Genomic DNA, 25,773 nt, shown 5'->3' with positions numbered 1-25,773 from the left:
GATTGAGACAGAGGACTAGGAGGTGAGGTGACTGAGTCATGGAATCTCTGCAGGTTCCCTGAGTGGTATGTATTACCAAGACCAGTTTAGCAAGTCACGTCTGTGTGGGCAGCAAAGAGGACCCTGTGGACAGGAGACTGGCTTACTTCCTCTATCTATTTCTTTATTTATAACAGGTATTTATTTACTATGGCCATGGTACAAATGTGGAAGTCAGAGGGTAACCTTCAGGAGTTGGTTCTCTCCATCATGTAGGTTCTGGGAATTGAACTCAGGTTGTCAGGCTTGGTGCCTTAACCTGATGAACCATCTTCCTGGTCCTGGTCCAATTTAAAAAGTTCTAGTCTTGTCGGCCATGGTTGTGTGCACATTTTAATTCCAGCAATGAGGAAGGCAGATCTCTGAGTAGTTTGAGGCCAGCATGGTCTACATAGTTGTTTTAGGACATCCTTTTCTTCAGGTTCTGGGGATGTGAGGCAGAAACACCACCGTGAGGTACCACCTCCGGGAATCAGGGGCTTCATCAAAACCTTGTCAGTCCTGATGTGAACCGTGTCTTCCTTAAGGAAAACGGGCAGGCGAATCACAGCAGGCCATGGGTTGCCTGGTACCTGTCCCTAAGTGCCTCCTCCAAGGCTTGTTTAGGAGTAAATGCTCTGTTTACATGCTGTGTTTGCTTTAAGAGAAGGGGGCTCATCTCCCAAATCTGAGGACAGTGAGTGCCCGGGTGTGGACCCTGTTGACTTGTGCTTCTCCCAGTGGTGTCTGTAGGACCCCCATCCTTTGAGTCAAGAGGCCCATTGGACAGGATGGTGGTGCTTCAGCTGGAAAAGCAGCTTCTGCTGTAAGATGGATGTTGAGGGTACGTCTGAGCTCGGGCATGTTTCTCACCGCAGGCTGGCCCCTTGTTGCTAACATGTCCCCTGCTTTGGCAATCCCATCATGATACAGACATGGGAGTATCTTTCTGTACCCTGGCACTGGAGCAGATGCCCTGTTAGATTCTGGGCATCTATGAACTACCTTGAAGGCCACTCCTAGTAGCTAGCTTAGAGCAGTCCTGGTTCCCCCAGAGCTGGACCTCCCGGCCTCATGGGTGATATGATACTCAGCCGGGTCTTGTTGAAAGCAAGTGTGAGGTCAATGTTGCGCAATCAGCTGTCACTTCTGCCTTGAATTCGTGCAAAAGTGGCCCCCTGAGGCTGTGTAAACATCAGTCTGCAGAAGGTATGAGGTCCTCCCAGTGGGAGCTACACAGGTGGTACTATTGCTACTGCCACATGGAAAAGCCTGGCTCCACCTGCCCTGCCCCTGCTAACAGGATTGAGTGAACCCTTCCTTCATTACACAGTGTCCTTGTCTCACCAGAGAAGGGTTCTGTACCACTGCTCTTGGGAAGGAAGTTCCTGAGGCAAGGAGAAGGGATCCCTGAATTTTCAAATGTTCTGTTTTCTCCAGATGTCAACTCCAGTTCTATAAATAGTCATGAGGGATTCGGGTAAGGAGGGCACCCGATATTGTTCTTCCAGGTGGCTGATTGCACTTGTCATTATAGATCACTCTGCGGTCAAGGTGACAAATATCTGTTACCTAGCATCTGCTAAGGGCCAGTGAGAGACACAGGGACTTTTAGTGGGGTGGTGCTGGTCTCTGCAGTTGTCAGCCACCTGAGGACTTGTGTTGGGGAAGAATGCTACCAGACTCCAGGACAACACATCACTACAGCTCTTTCACCAGGGTGGCCCTGAGAAAGCTGAATGTGATATCCCAGCCTGTGCTGGGGGCTCTGACCACAGCCTCTCGGGGCTCAGTGCTCAGAATGGGTGCCGATGTCTTAGCAGCAGGTGACTTATGCACAAGGCCAAGAGAAGTCAGGACCTGCAGCCAGGCAGTGAGCACCTGAGAGGGGATTGTGGGAGACCTATGGTGTGCAGTGCCTTGACCCTAAAAGATAAAACATTAATGGGAGCCCTGACCAAGCACTGCCCTAAGGAGCTGAGCCCGCTATCCTCATAAGGGTGAGCTACTGAGCCATCTGTGAGGGATGGGCCCCAGAGTGATTCTCTGGCCCCCTGGGTCATTTTTTTCTTACTAGTTCAGCATCTTTTGGTTCAGCTTTTACACTCTTTTCTTAGATCCAGAAATCTTGGTCTGGAAACCACAGAGCACAGGACACTGAGATCGCAACTTCCATACAGTGTGTCCAGGCTGTGGGCACAGGGCACTGAGATCGCAGCTTCCATACAGTGTGTCCAGGCTGTGGGCACAGGGCACTGAGATCGCAGCTTCCATACAGTGTGCCCAGGCTGTGGGCACAGAGCACTGAGATTGCAGCATCCAAACAGTGTGTCCAGGCTGTGGGCTGATTTATTTTACAGTGTGTCAGACACAGGAAGCCAAAGGACTGTGTCTGGGGTACAGAATTGAGGATTCTGGGACTTGACCAGCCTCCTGTTTGTACCTGGAACCTTTGGCTGCTGGGAAAGGAACCTATAGTGCTCTTAGAGTCCAGCCCTGGGGCCAGTGCTGGTCAGGGCCCAGTGACCTACGCCATTCTTACTTGGCTCCTGGTAAAAGCCGCTTATTGGATTAGTGTGTGCCCAACAGTAGAGCCTGCAGCAGTAGCCCAGAAAAGAGGCTGCCTTGTCTCTGGCTGTGAGAGTACTGTCCCCTTGGGACAGTCTGCCTCCGTCTCTCTAGTTGTCACCTTGCCTTCCTGATGTGAACAGTATAGGTGCAGTCACCAGCTCTTTCCTTGGCCTGCGCCCTAATCTGCCAGAGACCTGTGCTCACAGCCAGGCTTCTCCTCACCACTTCTGAGAAGTTCACGAGACAGAGGGTAGAGATGTTGACCAGCTCCTCAACCTGCCTCTTCTCTGGGGTCTGCGTTGCACTGCTTGCTGTGGCCCTGGCCTATTACTTCTACTGGTGAGGGAGGTCTGGCGTAGGCCGTATGAGTGTGGGCATTGTGGTCTGAGTGATGCAGGTGTGTGATGGGCTGTAGACTGGGAGGGTACAGGTATGGGTTATGTGGCTGTGGGCAATGTCGGGCAGTATGAGTGTTGACACTGTGGGTACGGATGGTACAGAGTGCACAACGCAGGTTTGAGCATTGCGTGCAGGTGGCGCAGGTGTCAGTGCTACAGTGGGACTCTGGGTGGCTGCTTTTGTCTCTGCTCTCCTAACTCAGGATCTGCTCTACCCCTTGGCTTCCACCCTGGGGCTCTAAGAGCTGGGATGGGGCCAAGGAACTGGAGGTCATCTGACCTTCCAGGTCCTAAATCATCTGGAAGTTGTTCAGAGGTGTCACCTGTGTCCCGGGGAGGCACAGATACTGGATTCTTTTGAGCTGGAGTTAGCACCAGCCCTCCAAAGGTCCTGTACCTTAGTCCATGCTTGGTTGAGCACAAGTCACCCTGGTCTGAAGGGCTCGCTCTGATGGATCTGATGACACTACCTCTTTCTGATGACAACAGGGTCTGTAGATGGAGCAGTGGGCAGAGGCCATCAAACCTGACCTAGGATCTGTGGCTTATATAAAGACAGTTAATGCTGTTTACAGAGGCCCATATGGACCCCACTGAGAAAACCAATGTGGACCCTGAGGGAGGTGCTAGCCCCAGTGAAGAAGGATGCTTCTGTTTCTTACTAAGGAACTTAGGGCACTGTATGAGTCAGGGGCAGTAGCTGGTAAGGAATTCCCAGACCTGTGTTGCATGCTGGGCCCAGAGTTGAGAAGACCCTGAGTCTGGCAGCCCCTTAGCTCCAGGGTGGCCTTGGCTGGTTCCCTCATAGAGAAGGCTGTGGGTACCTGTGTGGACGGACCTGTCTCTTGCATGCCAGGGGAGCAATGGATTGTGGGTTTGAGTGTCAAGCTTATTCACCACACTGCCTTTCTGGCAGCTCTCAAGCCGTACTGGGTGACAGCAGGAGGCCCCAACTCTAGGTGTTCCTAGCCACTCAGTGTATCAACCAAAAATATCTCTCCCCTCCCCACAAGATGCTATTGATCATACTTGTATGGCTAGCACCAGGTAAGCTTGGGGTACATTAGTAAGAAAATACCTCCACCCTCTCAGGGGAAGAACCAGTCCTCAGCTTGGCATGCCCCTGTCCCCAGCCTTGTCAGTGGCAGACCAGCATGGCGGTCCATTTCATCTTCTGAATTGTAGTCTTGCTCAGCTTTTGTGTCTCTCTCCCCCTCATCAGACAGCCCCGGGCCATCCTCTCTTTCTGCCTGTTGCTTTGCCTTGGTATACTCAGTGGTCCCCCACTCTCCTCTGCTCTCCATCAGCCGACACTGGGTCATTCAATTATTGCTCAGCAACCCTAGACTGAGCCTCTCAGCCTGTGGCTCTTACTCCAGGGAAAGGACTGTTGTCCCTACCCAGCATAGAGAGGCAGATGAGGCTATTGAGGGCTTGAGGGAAGAACCTATGGGAAAAACCCTGCATTGCCGGCCTGGCACGAGGTGGTACGACCCAGCTGTAGTTGGTGACGTCAGGCAGAAAGCTCACAGGTCGGAACACTGAGTTGTACTTAGAGTAAGGAGGCCACGAGAGCAGAGCCTTCCTGTGTGAGCCCATGTGTGGCACTGTCCCACCCACCAGCTTCCTGTGGTTGGGGAGTACAGCCCTGCACGAGGCTGGGCTCTGTGGAGCAATGAGGCAGTAAGGCTGCTGAGAGTGTGGGCAGTCTGGGCTGGGCATCTTTGCTGCTGTGGCCTTGCTTTCCTGCATGCTTCTCTCCTGCCCCGCTCCACAAGCCCTGCCTCTCTCATGTGCCAAGTGTGAACATGAGCTGGCCACACAGCCGGCCCTGACGTTTCACCCACTTGGCAGGATGGCTATTTTTGTACTCTGGAACATAGCTGAGTGGTCACTGTGCTATCCCAAACTCGTGCCAGCTGAGTCCTGTTGCCCTGCTGTGGGAAGAGGCTGCAGACTCCCCCAGCCATCCGAAATCCAGAGCCCAGGGAGAGAAGGAAAGGGGAAGTGCCGGTAAGGAGCCAGGGAGGCCCAAGTCCCTGCCTGGGCTGAGAGGGCTAAGGTTCCCCTGCTGGAGGTCCTGCTTCCTGCTGGGAAGGAATGGGCAGGACAGGCTGAGAGTGACTGTGAGGGCACCGACCCTGCTGACCTAGATTTCCTGGTCACTCTCTGAGCAGAAAGAGCCTTGTTGCCCCAAATATAGAAAGCCAGGCTCATCTCTCAACTACAGGAAAGTTGTACCAGTTCCCAGGCAGCCAACCAAGCTGGGTGGCCTGATAGGACACCTCGACCTTGGGGACCTTGGCCTTGGCCACTGTAGGGTGGAGTTCCGAGGATAAGTTATAGAACAAAACTTGGATTTGGTGCAAAGTTTGGGGGCAGGAGAGAGAAGAGACACATAAGAAGATAAGTGTTGGAGGACGTGGAGTTAGGGACATTTAGGTATGAATTTACATATTTTTCTCATTGATGAGTTCTTCAGATCAGGCCTTCCTCCTGACGGGTCCACCCGCTTCTCCTGACATCTGAGCCAGGCCTCTCCCAGGGTCAGGAGGCTTGTTTTGTTCCCTTCTACCAGTTAGCCCTTGTAGCCCACTCTTGTGGCAGTATTTGGTACTTTAAAGATAAATCAGGAGGGGTGTTAAGGTGGCAGGTGCTGGGAGTGGCCACCGCCACAGGACAGAGTGAAGGGAACAGCCTCGAGGTGGGAATGCAGCGCACAGTCGCACAGTCGTGCTGGGGCTCTGTGACAGCCATAGGCTACTGCATGTGCTTATAGCAACTGCAGCCTCACCACAGAGAACTGTGTCCCTGTGTTGGTTAGGAATGGCCTTTGTTACTCTGCTCGAGTTACTCTTAGATACCACTGACTGGATGAGCATTTTAGGAATGTTCTCACCTAAACACATCTACCGAGATTTTCTGAGTTTATATTCAGCCACGGAGCTGAATATTTGACTGATGAGTAGATGACCCCAGTGTGTGAACGTGGGACTCTTTCCGGACTCCCGTGGTCACTGATGAGGCCAGGCTTCCTGGTAGCTGCAGGTCCCGGGTGCTAAGACCCCACTGCTGTGTGCTGTGTGGAGACCAAGGTGGTTGTTCTGAGACCAGCTTAGTTTGTTGCATTTGAATCTCTACCTTCCTGAAAATCTAGTTTAAATGTGTGGAGTATGGTGCCAGTTTATGCAGATGTGGCAATGCCCTTGTGCTTGACTAACGTATGTAGAAGGCCTTCAGAGAGCCCTGGAGAGCTGCGTGCAGGACAGTGTTCCTGTGGCATCTGGAGAGTCTGGGGTGGGGCGGGGACATTGTGGAGAAAAGTAATAGAGAAGGTGCCTGAAGGCACGGGCACCGCCGGCCCACCCTCCACCCGGCTGGGCTTCTCCACCTCTCCCCTTGGCAGACATTACTTCTCATCTGATTCTTCTGGTTGGCAGTCCTGGGACCTCAGACTTCTGGCAGGCTGAGGAAAGGCTGCACATTTACGGGGACTGGGCTTGGCCGAGGTTAGGAACAATGAGCTCTCCCCATGCCCGGGAAAAGCTAGAATTAAGCTCCACCAGTTTTTGTCATTGTGAGTGCAGTGTGTTTAGTAAAGTGTATGACTAAGAATGGTCACTGTGATGGTTATTATACAGGAAGTACCCACCCACTTCTCTAAGAGCATTCTGTCATTATCCCGTGCAGTGTGTGTGAGATGACCGATATGGCGTGTGTGTGGAGTGTACTTGTGGCCATTGTGCATTGCATGGCTGTTCACGCATGTGCTATATGTGAGTGTACATACGTGCATGTGTAGTGCACCTGTGTGTCGTATGCATGTATGATTACTGCTCAGTTGTATGCTATTCAGTTTGTGTGCTCGTGTGTGTAAGTGTCCTACATTATGTACATGCGTGTTTTGGAGCGTGGTGTTCTGCCCTGACCTAGGGTGGTGTCCTGTCCTAGTGTAAGAAATACAGCCACGCCTGTGAGCCCAGAGGCCTGTCACAGGCCCATTGTGTAGTCATCAGACCTGGAAGCTTTGTGCCTCCCTCTGCTTCCCTTCCCACCATCGCCACTGCTCAGGCCATCCGAAACACCCTGGAGGCCGCAAAGATTCTGGAGCTGGGGACTTGGGGTAAGTGAGAGACCTAGGGCTCTTTACTTCCTTTTTTGCTTGGTGGCACTCTGTCATTAGAGTTGTGTCTACTGCCCCACTGTCCACTTCCCTCCCAAGTGCTCATTCATTGCCTTGTCTTCCTGTCTCATTCTATAGACAACAGCCCAGGGGCCATTAGGACTCAGCCTTAATCACCCATCTCGTACTAAAAGCAATCAAGGGGATTTTCACTTCCCTCTTGTCCCCCTGACTCCTTCAAGGTGTTCGTTCAGAGGGCCTCCAGACCATGCCGATCTCTTGTGAGTGGCTCCATAGCCCCTGTGCAGTGGCCAGAGTCCCCACATAGTCTGCCTGCCCTCTTCTTGCTGGGATGGCCTACCTGGAGCTCCAGTGGTGATGCTTTCTTTTTCTCTGGTCCAAAGTTATCCCAGTTGGCTTCCCTGGCAAAGCCGTGGCTAAGTAGGCATGGAGCTGGGTGAACGTGGGATGGACTTTGATTATCTGAGACTTCAGGCTTCTGCTCTGAGGAGTCCTCTGCAGCATAATTCTTTCAGGAAACTGTAGGTGATTTTTAAAAAATTCTTTTGACTCTTTAGGGGGGTCTGCCACCTAGTTCCCAAATAAATACACACAGAAGCTTATTCTTTTCTTATGATTTCCTGGCCTTCACTTGTCTTGTTTCTAACCAGCTTCTCTCTCTCTCTCTCTCTCTCTCTCTCTCTCTCTCTCTCTCTCTCTTTCTCTCTCTCTCTCTCAAGATTTATTTAATGTATATGGTGCTCTATGCCAGAAGAGGGCATCAGATCCCATTATAGATGGCTGTGAGCCACCATGTGGTTGCTGGGAATTGAAGTCAGGACCTCTGGAAGAGCAGTCAGTGCTCATAACTTCTGAATCATCTCTCCAGCTACCTAGCCAGCTTTTCTTAAATTATCTGGTCTACCTCTTACCTCTGGGCTTTTACCTTTCTATATATCTTTCTTTACTTCCTACTCCATGGCTTGCTGTGTAGCTGGGTGGCTGACTCCAGGAGTCTTCCTCTTCTCCTTTTCTTGTTCCTTGATCTTCTCTTCCCAGATTTTTTTCCCCTCCATCTGCCAGCCACGCCTATCCCTTCTCCTGCCTTGCTATTGGCTGTTCAGCATTTATTAGACCAATCAGGTGTTTTAGGCAGGCAAAGCAACACAGCTTCACAGAGTTAAACAAATGCAACAAAAAAGAATGCAACACGTCTTTGCATCATTAAACAAATGTTCTACAGCATAAACAAATGTAACACATCTTAAAATAATATTCCCCAACAGGAAATCTAATCAGCATGGCTTATAAGACACAGAAGTCTAACTGACGTTTGTCATAGTATGCTTATAGCAGACCGGAGCCACACATTTAGCTGCTAAGGGACCATCATCTGTATGCTGTACGCTTCACTTGTGTGAATGGTAGATTCAGAGTTACGATGGTCCAGGGTGACAGCTAGAGACTTGTGTGTGTCCTTGCCTCCTGAGTGGGCAGCTGCTGGTGTGACCTCAGGGTGTGCAGCAGTGCTGGCAGATTTTGGCTTGTTGCCCTCAGAAACCTCATCATTGGCCATATTTCTGCACACACATCATTTCACAACCCCAAACTGCTGCTGTGCCTTGCTTGTCCCTTCCTAGCTCAGCGGGGAAGAGAAGCTAAGAGTGGTGTCTACCATCTTTCCTGGGACAGCAAAAAAACTCACCTGGAGACTTCCGATCTCATTCCCTCCCTCCCTCCCTCCCTCCCTCCCTCCCTCCCTCCCTCCCTCCCTCCCTCCCTCTCTCCCTCCCTCCCTCTCCACTAGCTAGAACTGGATCACATGTCCTCCAGGGCCCCTGTTCCAGGAGGAGAGGAATGCAGCCTTGTGGTTTGGTGTCGGGCTGGGGCTCTGTTCTCGGGATCAGGATATATGCTGCTGTACTGGCTATTCTCTGTCCCCAGCTGCCAGGTGCTATCAGGAATTGGAGGGCTGCTGTGTGACATTTAATTGTACCCTTTAATCCATTAGTCAAGAAAATATAATGCTACAAGATCCCCATGAACTCAGCCATGGTTTAAAGGTGATTTTTGTTACTTTTAAAACTTGCTAAATCCTGGAGAAACCTAAGTCCACTGGAGCCTGGGAGGCCAGTGTGAGATGCTGTGTGAGAGCCCTCACATGGCCCGTGGCTGTGCCGTGAGGTACAGACCATGGCTGTGGGTTGCCCGCTCAGTACAAAAGGGGTGGGATTGCACCTTGTTCCTGAAGCCTCAACCTGCGGGGCTGTTCTTGGTCTGTGTCTGTGTATGATGTGGCCAGGCTGAGCTGCTGGTGACAGGCTTTGTAGCTGTGGCACCTTTTCAGTCTCTTGGATCTCTTTCCTGGTTGTTTGCAAGGAACTGTGGATTCAGTTTGTTCCGAGGCGGCAGGAGCTTTGTCTCTTGTAATTAGGCTGCAGTCGTGTTTATAAGCAGCTTATGTGTTGGAATGGCTTATGGTGTGTCTAAGCAATCTAAGACCACACCCACTCCACCGTGCTTATGTGGGTCAGCAGCTTCATCTGGGCTTATCTGGGGGCTCTGGTCACCCTGAAATCGTTCCTCTTCACTGACAGTTACCCCAAGATCGTGGTCTGGTGACCTGGGCTGGGTGGGGCTTATCATCCAATAGACAGACCCAAGCATCCTCATTTAATGGCCAATGGTTGACAGCCGGCTACAAGGTCTCTGAAGGCAATCCTGGGGTTATAAACGCCACTGCTACTCGGGAAGCCTGCCTAGGTCCTGGGCCAGTGGTCAGCCCACCTCTGAGGAGCAGCAGTGTGGACTGACTCAGAGCATGCTCAGAGAGATCCCCTGCAGCCTGCTGTGTGCGGCCTCACTCAGTTGGATTTTCTGTTGCTTAATGCATTTTACCTGCACGGTCCTGTGTCCCATGTAGGTGCGTTGTTCACAGCTGTGTCCTGTAGGCTGGTCACATGAGGGGCTGGCTTGTCTTCGTCTGCCTGATGAAGGCCTGTAAGGCCACACCCTATTTACTGTAAAGGAAACCTCTGGCCCTGGGGGTTCTAGCTCCCTCCTTCCTGCCTACCCTAAAGGCAACATGGCCACAAGGTCATGCTTGGGAGACAGCAGAGCTGCTGGAGCTTGGCTTTGGTAGAGCTCTGTGCAACCAATGCACGACACTAACCAGGTTGCGCAAAGCTACCAGGACCCAGAGCTTCCAGAAGCATACAATGCCCCTGCCATCTTGGATTCTGTGCTGTACTTCCTCTGTTCAACACCCTGTAGTCTTGCTGAGTGTGACAGTGCTTGGCCAGGTAGAGCAAGTGGTGCCGATGGCAGTCCTTCCTTCACCACAGGTAGACATGTTTTTCTCCAGAAGCTGGGTGGCCAGGCAAGGACTCACACTCTCTCTCCCATCATGCGGAGAGACCGGATGGTCTGATGGTGAACTCACCCAAGGATTGAAGTTTGTTCCTTGGGTTGTGTTTATTTCCTATCCGTTCTGGTCAAACACCCTGAAGAACAGAGGTTCCTTGTGGTGAGGTGCAGGCCTGCCCCCAGCGACACTCCAGAACTTCACAGTGCAGCCCTCTTGGCAGCTGCCACCAGCACTCAGTCGGTCCCTTCCATGTCCCTTCCAGCTCCTCACCAGTGCGTATACAGTCTGTGGCCATGAAGCCACTGTCGCACCTGTTGTGAGGACACTGGGGGTGGTGAGCGCTCTCTGGGCCACTGCCCTGTGCATGCTCCACTCTTCCATACCCACTTGGCCACTCAGAAGGGTGGGGCTTTGTATTTTCGTCCTTGGCTGTTATGAGCAGTGAGTGTTACACCTGAATTAAGACAGTTTGAGGTTCTCTCCTGTCTCTGCTGCCGCATGTCCCCATTTGTGGGGACATTTATTTATCCCCATTACTCATTTCTCTTAGTAATTTTCTAGCATCTGCGAATTCTGGACCAGCTGAGTTCATCCCATACAAAGCAAGACGGGGAGGGTATCAGGGAATGCCCTTGGCCCAGCCACTCACACAGTCCGCCATCCTGCTGCTCATAGGCCCGGCTTGGGGATGGGCAGTGGTGGTGGAAAATGAATGTGAATGAATGGGACAAGAGGGAGGGAGGAAAGGTGAGAGCCGTGTCGGTCCTGCTAACTGGAATTTGATCACTGAACTCATGTGCAAATGTCTTATCTTGTGACTGAGTCTCCTGTCCGGAACATCACAAGTAGCCCATTTTCCATATTTTAGTGTCTTTCCTCTGCTAACCCTTCTGCTGAGTGCCAGCCTTGCTATCCAAAAGACTTTTACCCCTCAGCTGGGCAGTGTGTGTCTGGTATCTCTAGAGAGACAGTGCTATGACAGATAAGAGGGCATTCTGGGAAGTGGTCCTTAGGGAAGCAGGGCTAAGGGACCAAGGATGATGGAGAGGCTCCCAGAGAATGGGAAGATGAGAATTGACTGTGACCAGGAAGTTGACTGTGAGAAGGGACCTGCAGGGTTCCCAGATCTCAGGTCAGGGAGCCAAGAAGCCTGTGTATTTGTGAGAAGCATGAGTGTACAGACCTTGGGCTGTGCTGTGGGATTTAAGGCTCAGAACTCTGGAGATAAGGCCCGTAGTTTGGTTCAGTTGCTGGTAGAGCTGGTGCCTTCATTCTTCTCCACCGAGCACATGGGTGATCAGTTCAGAATCAACAGCCTTTGTCACTTTGTGAGCCCCTGTCTCTCAGTACTGCCATTCTGAGGTCCTAGGAGCTTACCACTGGGAGTGACTCAATTCATTTCTAGTGAGGAGGCAATCTGGCAGATGATCAGGGAAGGCCCTCCTTGTGTGCGGTGGGCTAGTTCAGTGTCCTGCTGAGCCCCGAGCCCCAGATATCTCAGCAAAGATCAAGGGCTCCTTCAGGTCGCAGTTAACTAACTTCTTGGTGACTGGAGAGTCTGGTTCAGGGACATCCTTTTTGGGACAGCATCTCTGTGGTTTCTGCTTCCCAGCTGTGATGGGTGCAAGGGTTTGAGTAAGATCCCTACAAGGTACCGGTGAACCCTATAATCAGCACAGCCTGCTGAGCCACGGGCTCCCTCCTCCCCAAATGGCAAGCAGTCCTCCTGTTCCTTGGAAACCAAGGCTGGCTTGCTCTTACCTGCCACCATCTTCTGACCCAGGAAGGTGCTAGATCCGGAGCCTGTTCAAGTGCCTTGATGAAACCCTGGAAGCCACTGTGTTGCCCTCAGGGACAAGGTATTCTAATGCCAGGCTGGCTTTGGGAGCATACTAGACCATCATCTAATGAGGGTCATTGAAAAGCCCAGGAAACCACCCTGTGAGCTGTAGGGACCACATTGTCCTCCAGCTGTTGGACATTTAGGCTCTGGAAACCATGTCTAAGCCTCTAGTCACATTCAATCTTCAAAGTCACACCAGTGTCCAGAGATCATAACAGGTACCAGATGCCAGGGCAGGAATCGTGGAATAGAGAGGGACATGGAAGAAAGGTTGTGAGTTTGACAGTGCCATCCTACTACAGGATCATGGGGCAGACTCACAGATGACATATCTCATGGTCAGGGTCAGCCCACTCGCAGGCAGCCCCTATAGGGGTTATGGGGATTAGCTGACACCGTGTTCTTATGCGAAGGATATCTAGTGGCATTGCTGCCCTGGTGGGAGAGCCTTAACTGTGTGCTGTTGTAGGCAGAGGCTGCTCATTTGTTTCCCAGCTGCCCAGACCCAAATAATCACACAGAAACTATATTAATTGCAACACTTCTTGGCCTATTAGCTCAGGCTTCTTATTAACTAACTCTTACATCTTAAATTAACCCATTCCTACTATTGTGTATTTTACCATGAGGTGGTAAGGTTCTGGGGCATCTGTCTCCTTCGGCAGCTACATGGCGTCTCCCTGACTCCACCTTCTTTTTTCCTCTATCTCTGCTTGGAATTCCCACCTTGCACTATTCTGCACTGCCATAGGCCCAAAGCAGCTTCTTTATTAACCAGTGGTAATAAAACATTCAGAGCATACAGAGGGAAATCCCACATCACTCTGTGAGTGAACTGCCTATCAGTCCTGTGGAGTTTTCTTGGCCAAAAATGTTGAACCTAAAGTGACCGTGAGGAAGTATTCCCTTCAGATGGCTAGGTAGACCTCAGATCTCAGGATTAGGATCATAGTGAAAAACAAAGATAGAGGCCTGAGAAGAGCTGTGAGGCGTCCCCAGGGTCCAGGTGGACGTCCTGCACTGCTCTCCGAGGGTTTAAGCTTGGGCTGGGATCCCAGCTTTACAAGTAGGTGATCCTAGGACAGTTAAAGTGTGGAGTTCTGAGATGCCTCACCTCTGAGCCTGTGTGCCAGAAGTGTCCAACTGAGGGTGGAGCGGTAGTTTTGCTGGGATATTAGGTTACAGTAATCAATAAAAAGCTCTCAAGCATAATTTCAAGCCAAAGAGACTCTTGGTGTGCCACTTGGTGATAAAATCCTGCAGCAAAGCAGTGGAAATACCCAGCCAGGAAGCAAGCAGGGAAGTGTCTGCATAGGGAGGTTGTGAAACAGCCACGGAGACGCCAAATCTCTAGGCTGGCCATTGTCTATGGTTGTGTTTAGAAGATTAAAAGTTTACCTTAAAAAGTCGGAATTTATAGCATGCCGGATTCTATACACTCTGCATATTTAAACTTGGGTTTGAAATACAGGTGTCAACTTGAAATAATCTGAGGACACAAAACTTTTTAAAATTTGCATTGTGGGCCGGGCGTTGGTGGCGCACGCCTTTAATCCCAGCACTCGGGAGGCAGAGGCGGGCGGATCTCTGTGAGTTCAAGGCCAGCCTGGTCTACAAGAGCTAGTTCCAGGACAGGTTCCAAAGCTACAGAGAAACCCTGTCTCGAAAAAAACAACAAAAAAAACAAAAACAACAACAAAAAAAATTGCATTGTGCTGGGCATGGCGGTACATGCCCTAAGTTCCAACACTGGAAGCAAAGGCAGGTGGATCTCTATGAGTTCTAGGCTAACCAGGGCTACATAGTGAGACCCTGCCTTAAAATAACAAATACTTTAGCCAGCCTAAATGACTCATTCTGTGTAGTGGTGGTGGCTGCCTGGCCATTGAAACTTGCCACCCAAAATTGAGTGTGTTGTGACTGTGTGTAAGACCTCACTGAAGTTCATTATGAAAAATCATGGTCTGTTTCTGGCCAACAACGCTTGGTCACTGAGTCCAGACCCTTCCCCACACTTACCTGCTCTGATGGACCAGAATCTTCGCAGCCAAGAACAGAGCAGACAGGATCTGGTGTGAAGGTTGAATGGCATTCTTGTATACAGCACCGAAGTCAAAAAAGCAGTAAGGAAGCAATCCTGGGATCGGCGCGTGGCCAGCATTGAGAAAGCAGGCCCTGTGTCTGTCATTGGAGTGTTTAGGGAGTAGAGAGTGACAATTGAGTTCAGCGGTCTGCAGCAAGCACATGCGGCCTGTGGGACACTGTGGTAGATAGTCCTGTGTGGGTAACCTGGCAGGTAGGCAGATGTCGGGTTAAGACATAGAGTAGTGGTCTCTGGACCTGAACTGATCTCCAAGCTAGCATTTGGCCCTGCCAGGTCTGATTAGACCAGGGACCTTGACCATGAAACACCAGAGATCCGAAGTGAATGTGGTAGGTGGCAGTGCACTATAGGGATGGGTATGGAGGGGGGTGTGGGCTTGCCTGATATCTGCACAAGCTCTCTGCTTCTAGACTCCTATAGTAGAGCAGGAAGCCACCACTGTGCAGCACAGGGATGGTTGCTAGAGCAGGTTGCTCCAAAAAAACCATCCTTACAGCCTGGAGCACAAACAAGTGTGGCTCCTTCACCCTGGTCCCCTGCAGCTGGACACCCCGGGTTCATCAGGTAAAGGACAGTTGAGGACTTAGAAGTGGACGCTGGAGCTGTTGCATGCTGGCAGGGTCAGGCTCAGCAGTGTGACGCCAAGCCATCTGGGCCCAAATTCTGCCATTCTACACCTTGGAAAAGACTAAAAGTCAAGCTGTCAGAGTAGAGATGGGCACAACCAGGGTCTGGATGGGACCAGCCTAAATGACTCATTCTGTGTAGTGGTGGTGGCTGCCTGGCCATTGAAACTTGCCACCCAAAATTGAGTGTGTTGTGACTGTGTGTAAGACCTCACTGAAGTTCATTATGAAAAATCATGGTCTGTTTCTGGGGCCCTGACTGTGGGGTTGGAGGTGTGACACGGGCCTGCGCATCTCCTTGGAAAGCCACAAAACCAATGGGCGAGACATGACATGAGCATGGGATGGCAAGGGCTGTCCCTTTCCTGGGACTGCTGGCTCAGAGCTGTCACAGCAAGGCTAGTGCCAGGGGATGACTGTGGAGACTCTGACCCCTTGTATCTTGAGGTCTATGCTGATCCATCCTGTACTGTGTAGGAGGGAGCTGTCATGTTGCACATGGCCTGCGGCCCTGCCTGTAAGGAAACTGCCCTTGGGATGTGAGCTTAGATTTAAGCCTCAAAGTCCACGATAAAATCTCTTCCTGCTGGTCCGTGAGTGACCCTGAACAGACCATTCAGTATTCCTGCTTTTGGTCACTCACCTCTTCCACACAGTCCTAAGAACATCTGCTCTGGGGTTTCATGACCATTGACAAGTTGTGGTGAGAAGTGTTTGTACCGGGCCCTGGAGCACAGCGTGTCTGAGAGTTGTTCTTGTTATCCCTGTTCTGGTTTTGCCCTTTCAGGCAATGCATTCATCTTCTACTTCTGGTTTAACCAGTTTCTCCAGAACCAGGTGACTTAACCAAGTGGTTTGGGATGTTCTTACAGTCACAGTTAAGCTGCCACAGGCTTTGGTCACCTGGAGATCTGGCTGGAGCACGAGGTCCAGTTTCTATCACAAGAGCGAGACCTGCTGTGTACATGTCCTTAAGGCCTGGTAACTGGCCATTCTGCTAACAGTGCAGCCCCAGAAAGCCATCGTGCGCGTGTGTCGTGGTGGTGTGTGATGTGTGAGATGCACATAGACAATGTAGTTCCTCAGCTTTCCGGAGGGGCCTCTCTCTGAGCCAGGCACAGGGCAGCTCCTCCCCAGGGCCTTGAATGAGGACTGTGCTTCCCAGGCCACAGCCTATGCCGAGTCCCTGCATCCACTGACCGTTGATTGCGCCCTGTGCTTGCAGGACGGCTGTTCTCAGTGAAGGACCGTGCGCCCGCCCCTGAGCAGCGACCATGGGCCTGCTTGCCTACCTGAAGACCCAGTTCGTGGTGCACCTGCTCATTGGCTTCGTCTTTGTGGTGAGTGGGTTGGTTATCAACTTCACCCAGCTGTGCACACTGGCCCTCTGGCCCATCAGCAAGCAGCTATACCGCCGCATCAACTGCCGCCTGGCCTACTCGCTCTGGAGCCGTAAGTGTCTCCGCCCACAGGCATTGTGCAAAGGTTCTTCTCCAGTGGGAAAGGGAAGCGTCTCCTGCCAGGGTTCTCAAGGGGCAGTAAGGACAGGGCCACACCTGACTCTCCATCCCAGAATAGAGCTAGGTGAAGTTCAATCCTCCCTGAGGTCACACCCTCCCAGGAGCCCCGTGAACAGGTGTCCAGAGTAGCCTTACTAGTCTCAACCACACGATATTTCCCTAGCAGGCCATGTGACTTGCCAAGCACATGGTATTTCCATAGCGGGCTGTGTCACTAGACTTTCACAGGGTACGTCACAGCCCTCTGGGTGCTTGCAAACGAGCAAAAACAAGGAGAGAGTAGTTTCGGTGAGCTGAGAGCCAGCCTCCACTCCAGCCCAGTGTGGCATGGCCCTCTGCCTGCTCACATCACAGTGTACAGGAAGAAGCAAGAGTGCCCTTAATCACGAGTGTGTGCATGTTGCCACACACTGTCTGTCAGATGCATTAGTGCATGAGAGCCCATTTCTATGAGAAACCTGGAGAGACAGCCGCTTACTCACAGCCTGTGCACCGGGAGTGGCACTGACCTGGGTGTGACTACCTGCAGTTTACAGGATGCCAGGTTGACTCAGTTGCTCTGCAGAGTAAGAATACAGCTTTGAGAGTTCTGTAGATGTGCACTTCCCATGGCATCTTCATCTTGTCTTGTCATATGGACCCAAAGCTCACCAGGTTGTCTTTTCGAGGCTAGTACTGACCATATCTCTCCACAGGGGGCCCACACGGACACGGAGAAAATGAGTGGTCTTTCTGTACAAGAGAACCTTCTTCCAATTGCATTTCTTTTTCTTTTCTTTTCTTTTTTAAAAAGTCGATCACCACCATATTCTTTTTTTAAAGATTTATTTATTTATTATGTACACAGTGTTCAGCCTCCATGTGTGCCTGCAAGCCAGAAGAGGGCACCAGATCTCATTACATATGGTTGTGAGCCACCATGTGGTTGCTGGGAATTGAACGCAGGACCTCCGGAAGATCAGTCCATGCTCTTAACCTCTGAGCCATCTCTCCAGCCTTCCAACTGCATTTCTAAGTTTTAAAACAAAAAATCAGATACACAAATAAGTATTCAGTATGCTACTGTTTATGCCTGGCTGTCACAGCAGGGACGTGGACAGCAGGGACAGAGGTAGGAAGGGACTGCCGTGCCCGGAGTGGGTATAGGATGGCGCCTGTTGTGTGTCACGGCCACAGCAGAGGGCATGTGCCATCTCACAGGGAAGTGTGTCTCCAGGCTCTGCACCTTTATGCCCTCCCCATCAGTGACAACATTCTGCCCAAGTCTCCTCCTCAGTTTGACTCAAAAGGGGACAGCTGTTTCACAAAGGGTGAACTAGGAATCCCACATCCACACATAATGCTGTTGTGCTTGTGTGACCGGGTGACAAGGCCACACAAATGTTTACAAAGAAACACTAAGTCATAGCCTCCCGCATCTAGTAGCACTCTGAAGCCAGAACAGCACGCGTCCCGCTGAGACTCCCCGACTGCAGCCCCTGGGAAGGGCAGAGAAGCCAGTTCTCAGGGCCCTGACCTGGTGACTGAAGAGCACGTCCTCGGGGACTCTCTGGGTACTGGTGCTCAGAGCTTCAATCTGTGTTGTGACTGGGTGGTACCCTGTGCTGGGCTGCAGGATGATGACTGTCACCACTCTCTAGTGGCAGAGCCACTGCTGTGTGTGTCTTGTGTGGACATGTGTGAATCTCAGGCACACGCATGGGATGCCCATCTGGCCATGTGCTGATGTGTTTGGAAAACATTAAGAACCCTACCTCTGCCGGGCGATGGTGGCGCACGCCTTTAATCCCAGCACTCGGGAGGCAGAGGCAGGTGGATCTCTGTGAGTTCGAGACCAGCCTGGTCTACAGAGCTAGTTCCAGGATAGGCTCCAAAGCCAACCCTGTCTCGAAAAACCAAAAAAACCAAAAAAAAAAAAAAAAAAAAAAAAAAAAAAGAACCCTACCTCTGCCGTGTTCTAAAGCACCTATGCCATTTGGCATCCCTCTGGATGAGAGTTCCCATGCCCCTGAGGCCTCACCCTGCTTGTGGGTTCCATGTTTGAGGCAGGCAGTGTTCGCTGGCTCCATCCCCAGCAGACAGTTCTTTGCAAAGGACTCTGGGATTCTCTCAGAGCAGTGGCCAGAGTCAGAAGTATGGATCTTCCTGTGACCATCCTTCGGGTGGCAGTTTTATCCTGGTCCACGCTCCTCAGATGCCTGGTCTCCATGGTGTGATTCCCACTGGAGACCACGGGGTGCACGTTGGACGCCTGCCTGCCATCTTGTGCTTCCCACCAGAACTCATTTATGTCCAGATTCTTTCCTGAACAAACACATGCAAAGTTCTTAACATGGAACTGTCTGGCCCTGACCTTCTTATGCAAGTGAACATGTGTTTCCCTTAAATCTTCGAGGGGACAGGCGATACCACGATCCTGGTCCCTCCTGAATCTGCCACTGGCCTATGAGTTGCAGGCAGGGGAGGCTCAGTTCTGTGTTCTGGTGGAGATGCTGGGTCAGCTACTGAGTACACTCCACACTCCTGGCCACGTACCATTTAGTGCCTTTGGGGGTCCTACAGCCTCCTGGGCAGCAGTAGATCTCATTTGAGCTTTTTCTTAGGCCTGGGGTGAGCAAAACTGAATATGAACCACAGCTTACACCAGAGAAAGTTGTAGGCAAAAGAGTCAACATGTCCACCTTATCATCACTTTCCAGCTGCTAATTCCACAGCCCTGCAGGTGTTCTCCTTGCCTGTCAGTGAGGACACAGCCCCCCTCCTTCCGCATGAGCAAACTAGTGCCACGGTGGCTGCGCACTGAGGCAGTGGGGTCCGTTTAGGTCTGCCAGGCCCTGCTTCCTCTGTCTGCCACCACCCAGCTCTCGTTAGACTACACAGCTGTGATTTGGGGAAGCTTAGAAGCAGGAGCCCTGGGAGCTCAGCTCTAGGAGGAAGCTCCCCTGCAGATGAAAATGGAAGTGGCTCTAAGACTGCACTCCCAGAGTCTGTGGAGACCTAAGAGGGGGGTGCTGGGCAGGCATCTCGCAGTGCTGACCCCGCCCTCCCGCAGAGCTGGTCATGCTCCTGGAGTGGTGGTCCTGCACGGAGTGCACTCTCTTCACCGACCAGGCCACCGTGGACCACTTTGGGAAGGAGCACGCAGTTGTCATCCTTAACCACAACTTCGAGATCGACTTCCTCTGTGGGTGGACCATGTGCGAGCGGTTTGGCGTGCTGGGGGTGAGCAATGGGGTCAGGGAAGGGTTGGGTGAGCGATGGGGTCTGGGGGTGACTCCCAGGGGGTTCAGGGAGGGTCTGGATGAGTAATGGTGAAATAGGGCCCTAGGAGGAAACCTCTGGGATCTGAAGCTCCCAGGACTGTAGAGGCTTGTCCCTTGGAGGTTTCTTGACTTGCCCCCTTAATAGTGAGACGGGGTGTGTGTCTTCCCCGTGTGGCACCCTCTTCAGTTTCCTGCCCATTCTTGGGACTAGCTGTGACTTCATTTCTTGTCAGCACCTTTCACCTTCCAGAGGATTCCACTCAAGACCAAATGAATAATTGCAGTTAGCTGAGTGGCCTCCGATGAATTTAAACGACATGAAGAGGGCCAGGGATTTCAGTGCAGCCAAAGCCCCTAACTCATGGCAGGAAAATGGAGGTCAGAAAAGGGACCTGGAACTGAGGTGTTATCCTCCATATCCTGGTGCACCTGCCCTCCTCCCAAAATTTGACTCTTGAACAGTTTCTGAGGTCCCCTCCCCGAGTGTGCTTGAGGTGTGCTGATCCATAAGCCAGGGTCCTGTTTATGGCAAATGCTTTGAACTGGGAAAAGCAAAGCCTGAGCCCCTGGGGTGGCTGTCAGGGCTTCTGGCCAGGCCCTCCCCACCTCTGACAGATGCCACTGGCCTCCCTGCTCCCCGCAGAGCTCCAAGGTGCTGGCTAAGAGGGAGCTGCTGTGCGTGCCTCTCATCGGCTGGACGTGGTACTTTCTGGAGATCGTATTCTGCAAAAGGAAGTGGGAGGAAGACCGGGACATTGTCAAAGAGGGGCTGAAGCGCTTGGCGGACTATCCAGAATGCATGTGGGTGAGTGTGCTGCATGTACCATGAGATGGCAGTGGCCGAGGGGGGCAACTCAGTCCTCCTGTGTGTATGCCATGGCCCAAGTCATACATTGTAGGATCTCTGGCTGGGGAAATGGCTCATTTGGTAAAGTGTTTGCCACACAAGAATAAGAAACTGAGTCTGAGCCCCCAGCACCCAAACAGAAAAGCCAGGCTGTGGTACGCATGCGAATAATCCCAGCACTGGGGAGGTGGAGACAAGTGACCCCCGAGACTCACTGGCCAGCCAGTCTAACACACACATCTGTGCATACACGTGCCCACAAGACCATCTCACCTGACCTTTCAGACTTAGCGCCTTCCCTGGGACATAGTTTTTATCTGTTCCCTCTGCTACAAGCCTAACTTTGGCACACACCCTCCTAGGGTGCAGGGAGATGGGAGAGCCATAACAAATCTCATCTTCTTTCTTGTCTCCTCTTGGAAACCTGGCCTCTTAGTTCACATTTCTCGGGGACAACAGATGCTCTGTCTTCTGATAAAGGCTGCTGCTCAGAGACACCTTCAGGTTTCTCTTCTTCTGGATAGTTCTTTCAGGAAAACCGTTCTGTATGCATTCATTTGTGTGACGGGAGTGCAGATTGCAGCCCTAGAATAAAATGCCACTTCAATGACACCACATGCTTGTCGCTGGATGGTTCTGTGCTTTAGTTCTCTGTGCACCCAGCAGCCCGTGCTATGCTGCTGTAGCGTGTGAGACCCAGAATGTTAGGGGCCTTGCCTGGCAGGGCTCTGGTTCCTTCCCTGCTGGCCTGGAATAACCCTCTTGCCTCCCCTTACCCTACGTTCATTCTGTACCTAGTTTCTCCTCTACTGTGAAGGAACACGCTTCACAGAGACCAAGCACCGCATCAGCATGGAGGTGGCTGCCTCCAAGGGGCTGCCGCCACTCAAGTACCATCTACTGCCCCGGACCAAGGGTTTTACCACTGCAGTCCAGTGCCTCCGGGGAACAGGTAGGAGACCGGGACCCATGGTGAGAAACTGGAGTCCACCACTACCTTCTATGCAGCAAGAAGTTAAATGGAGCCGGGGATAATGCTCAATTGGTAGAAGGCTTGCCTAGAATACATGAGGTCCTATGTCCTTGAACCCCATAAACCCCGATATTGTGGCACAGGCCTGTACTCAGGAGATGAAATCAGGGTTGGAAGATCACTTTTGACTGTATAAATTCGAGGTCATCCTCAGCAACATAGTTTGAGGCCAGCCTGGGCTACGTAAGCCTGTGTTTTAAAAAGAGAAGAAAAGCTTTAAAAAGTATACAAACTATAAAGTGTAAAATACACTCAAAGCCTGGGGAGGAGGAGGAAGTAGGATTGACATGTTTTCAGATCTCGCAGCTCTTTGCAGATGATAAAATGCTGCTTAGTCAAAAACTGTCAAAGTAACACAGTAAATACTGCAAGCCATAGAAAGAAGAAGTCAGATCAGAGATGTCTGCTTCACCTGGGAGGAGTTAGGGAAGCCACAGAAAGGGCCGAAGAGCACTGGGCATGCAGGAACCATCAGCAGAGAGGGTCTGAGCACTCCGCAGCCAGCCGGGGATGAAGATCATCGCCCCTCCATCCCCACTCTGCATGTCGAGGGGCAGACCCAGTGTAAAAGTGGCTTTTCTGCTTGGTGGTGATGTCACTACTGTAGAGTGTCTCCCATCATCCATCTCTCACTGGTCCTGCCTCCTCCCCACAGCTGGAGCCATCTACGATGTGACCCTGAACTTCAGGAATAGTAAGAACCCGTCCCTGCTGGGAATCCTCTATGGGAAGAAATATGAGGCGGACATGTGTGTGAGGTGAGCGCCCTGACGAGGCTGACCCTCCACAGTACTCCTGAGGATGTGGGGCATAGAAGGCAACACCAGAGCCCCTAGTGTCCCCAGCTGGGTCCCCTGACCAGTGTGAGGGTCGTTTCTTGTCTGTCTCTCAGTCTCAGCGGACACCGTGTATGTCTCTCTGAGGAAAGCTCTGTCCCACATCCTGCCACTGTCAGTTGCTCTCCCAGTCACACAGTCTAGTGAACTAATGCTGACCTCTGGTCTCTCACTTTCAGCCAGTGACATGGAACCTCCTGCACAGCCCCGGGTAGAGTGGGACTGCCACCAGGTGGCTCTGATCTGGCTTGTTAACTTCTAGATAGTGACTTGGGCATCCCCAGGGAGTTCTGATTGGGGAAGGCCCTGTGTGCTCTTCAGAGCCCAAGTGATGGTGCCTTCAGGAACTGCTTGGTCATCTTCTTAGACACATACACTGTCAGGACCCATTGGACTTGCCTGCTCTGAGACCTCACACAGGGCAGCCTGCCTTAGACAGGGTGGGTGGAGTCATGTCTCAGTGTTGACTGGGGCCATGGCCAAGGTGATGTTCTTCTCTGTGTCTCCTGAGGAGATAATCCACCCAAAATCGCTTCCGTTTGACAGCTGCGCTTGGTTTTTCTAAGTGGACTTGAGCTCATGTTGGTTACAAATTACACTGTGTGGGAGCTTCCAGAAATAAGGCTGTGAACATAAGCAATAAGCTTGTTGCTTTTTCCTCCTGGGCTTTTTTTTTTTTTTTTTGGTTTTTTGAGACAGGGTTTCTCTGTGGTTTTGGAGCCTGTCCTGGAACTAGCTCTTGTAGACCAGGCTGGTCTCGAACTCATAGAGATCCGCCTGTCTCTGCCTCCCGAGTGCTGGGATTAAAGGCGTGCGCCACCACCGCCCGGCTCCTCCTGGGCTTTGAACTGAGGTTCAGGACCCTGTATCCTGTCCTGGGAACTTGCCCTGGATTGGAGTCAGCAAGTGAGCCTAATTCTCTCCTTCATGTTGTTCATCTTCCAGCAAGGATCCAGCCCACTATTGACCCCATGGGACTGTGGTGATTAACCCTGGGCCTTAGGTGGCTTCCAATGCCACGTGTTAGTTAGCTTCCTATCACTGTAACAAACACCTGAGACAATCAACTTAGAGAGAAGAAACTTAGTTTCAGTCTATGGTTGAGTGTCTGTTGCTTTGGTCCAGTGTGGGGTTAGCACATAATGATAGGAACACAACACACGACTGATTATAGCAATTGCCTCATTGGCCAGTTGGTAAAAGAGGAAGGACCAAGGTGCTGACCCCTCCAGGGATGGCCATGATCTAGGACCTCCCACTATGCTGACCCGTCCAGAGACAGCCATGACCCAGGGCCTCCCACTGGGCCCCACTTTTTTTTTAAAGTAGGGCCTCCTTGGAGACCAAGCTACTAATTCATAGTCTTCAAGAGACAGCAGAGACCAAAACCATAGTGCTAGGGTAGATGACAATGATTGAGAATCTGGTCATGTCCAGAAGTGAGCCCCTCAGAGGTCAGTCACACTTCTGTCCCTGGCTTAACTGCTCCAGGTCCCACTCATCCAGCCCCTCTTGCTGCCCAGCCAACCATCGAGCTGAAGTGCCCCCACAGAGACACCAAGCTGTGACTAGGAGGCCTCCTCCATCTCTGATACTTCCTCTTGATATTTCTGTAGCTGTGTCCCACTATATTCCAGTGGGCTTCTCAAGAGCTTGCAGAGGCCTTGGCTGGTCTGCCCTTGACCATGGACTTTGCACAAATACGCCCTTCCCATCATCCAGAATGCTCCTGCAGTCACAGCTAAGGGCCTTCCCTCAGCCTCCCTTGAGTGTGATAGCACTCTAGAAGCTGTGATAGGGCAAGCCTGCATGTGTGTACCCTCAAGGGCCCTCTGTTCTCTGTGCTGGCATGCCCGTGTTAGCCTTGGGATGTGGAGTACTTCCATGGAAATTCAGGATAACTAGAGCTCAAGCTGTAGCTGCCAAGAGAGGGAAGCCAGCGGGACCTCATTTACATGCCTTGTCAGCGTTTGCTTTTATTTTTACTTCTTTCATAATGTATATGGTAGTGTGAATGTGAATGTGGCATCACACACATTCACACACACACTCACACACACACTCACACACACACACTCACACACACACACACACACACACACACACACCAGGGAGAGACATGAAGGAGGTCTAAGCCTTATAGTCTTCTTGCTGTAGAAGGTGCCCCCCCCCAGCTACACCCACTGACTGTGACAAATCCTCCCCACACGTGGATGGAGCCCTTGGAAGGCAGAGGCTTAAATTTTGTCTGCACAGATGCTCTTGCCTCTCCCCCTGATGTGGCTCTGAGCCTGCAGTGGTACTCTGCTGGGTGTGTGTGCTGAGGTGGAAAGGTCCCTAACAGCCTACATAACCCCAGCCCCTCAGGGCCTCACTTTAAATGCACAGATCTGTCTCAGGCTGTGGGCATTTCATGTGGCTTTTCTCTCTGGAAGAAAGAACCGCGGGCCACCATGAGGGCCACCCAAGCCAGAGCCATGCTCATCACAGCCCTTCCCCCTTACTCATAGTTCCCTTTACATCCATCAAATGAAGTCTTAAAATGTTAAACAGTTGAAACTGTGGCCTCACTCGACCCCCTGGATGCAAAGCACCTGTCTCATGTAGCCACCTTGTGTCTATACCCACCCCCCCATTCTTCCAGCAGTCTTCTTGGTGACCGCACAGACTCACAGTGTTTAAGTATCCCCATGTGACTTCATAATGACTTCAGGGTACAAGAGTAGTGAAACAAAGGGAACTCTAGGGTGTGACGCATGTGGCACACCAGAAAACACAGCATGCAGAGGGTGCAGAATGCCTAGGAGTTCCCATGTCACCTGGGGACTTGGGATGTGTCTCCATGAGGAGGGCGCTGATCACTCTAGTCCTGTGTGCTCTCTGCCACCTCCTGGGCATTGTGAAGTACTGCAGTTCCCTGTGGAAAGCAGGACCTCCCTGTGAGACTGGCCGGGTGCACCTGATTCCCTTTCTCCGCCTCCCAAGTTCTGGCATTACAGGAATATGCCAATGGGTCTAGTTTCCTTCCTTCCTTCCTTCCTTCCTTCCTTCCTTCCTTCCTTCCTTCCTTCCTTCCTTCCTTCCTTCCTTCCTTCCTTCCTCCCTCCCTCCCTCCCTCCCTCCCTCCCTCCTTCCCTCCCTCTCTCCCTCCTTCCCTCCCTTCCTTCCTTTCTTTCCTTCCTCCTTCCTTCTTTCTTTTTTCCTCTTCCTTCCTTCCAATAATA

At 51.7% G+C, this 25,773-nt stretch overlaps 1 protein-coding gene across 4 annotated transcripts in view; it reads left to right on the top strand.

Moving 5' to 3' along the window:
• Positions 1 to 25,773, top strand: part of Agpat3 (1-acylglycerol-3-phosphate O-acyltransferase 3) — an 80,456-nt gene that overhangs the window by 42,813 nt on the left and 11,870 nt on the right. For 2 of the 4 annotated variants that reach the window (XM_057794518.1, XM_057794519.1), the window contains 5 exons: positions 16,276 to 16,502; positions 19,623 to 19,792; positions 20,477 to 20,638; positions 21,479 to 21,632; positions 22,369 to 22,471. In XM_057794518.1, the coding sequence (XP_057650501.1) occupies positions 16,325 to 16,502; positions 19,623 to 19,792; positions 20,477 to 20,638; positions 21,479 to 21,632; positions 22,369 to 22,471 (767 nt within the window). In that variant the 5' untranslated portion in view covers positions 16,276 to 16,324. Of the gene's footprint in view, positions 1 to 4,888; positions 5,001 to 16,275; positions 16,503 to 19,622; positions 19,793 to 20,476; positions 20,639 to 21,478; positions 21,633 to 22,368; positions 22,472 to 25,773 lie in introns of those variants that run through there. The other 2 variants (XM_057794520.1, XM_057794521.1) reach the window with 2 other exon arrangements.

Source organism: Chionomys nivalis, chromosome 19 (genome assembly GCF_950005125.1).
Source record: "Chionomys nivalis chromosome 19, mChiNiv1.1, whole genome shotgun sequence".
Lineage (NCBI taxonomy): Eukaryota > Metazoa > Chordata > Mammalia > Rodentia > Cricetidae > Chionomys > Chionomys nivalis.
The sequence above is the reverse complement of the archived record's forward strand: the minus strand, read 5'-3'. Positions and strand labels throughout refer to the sequence as shown.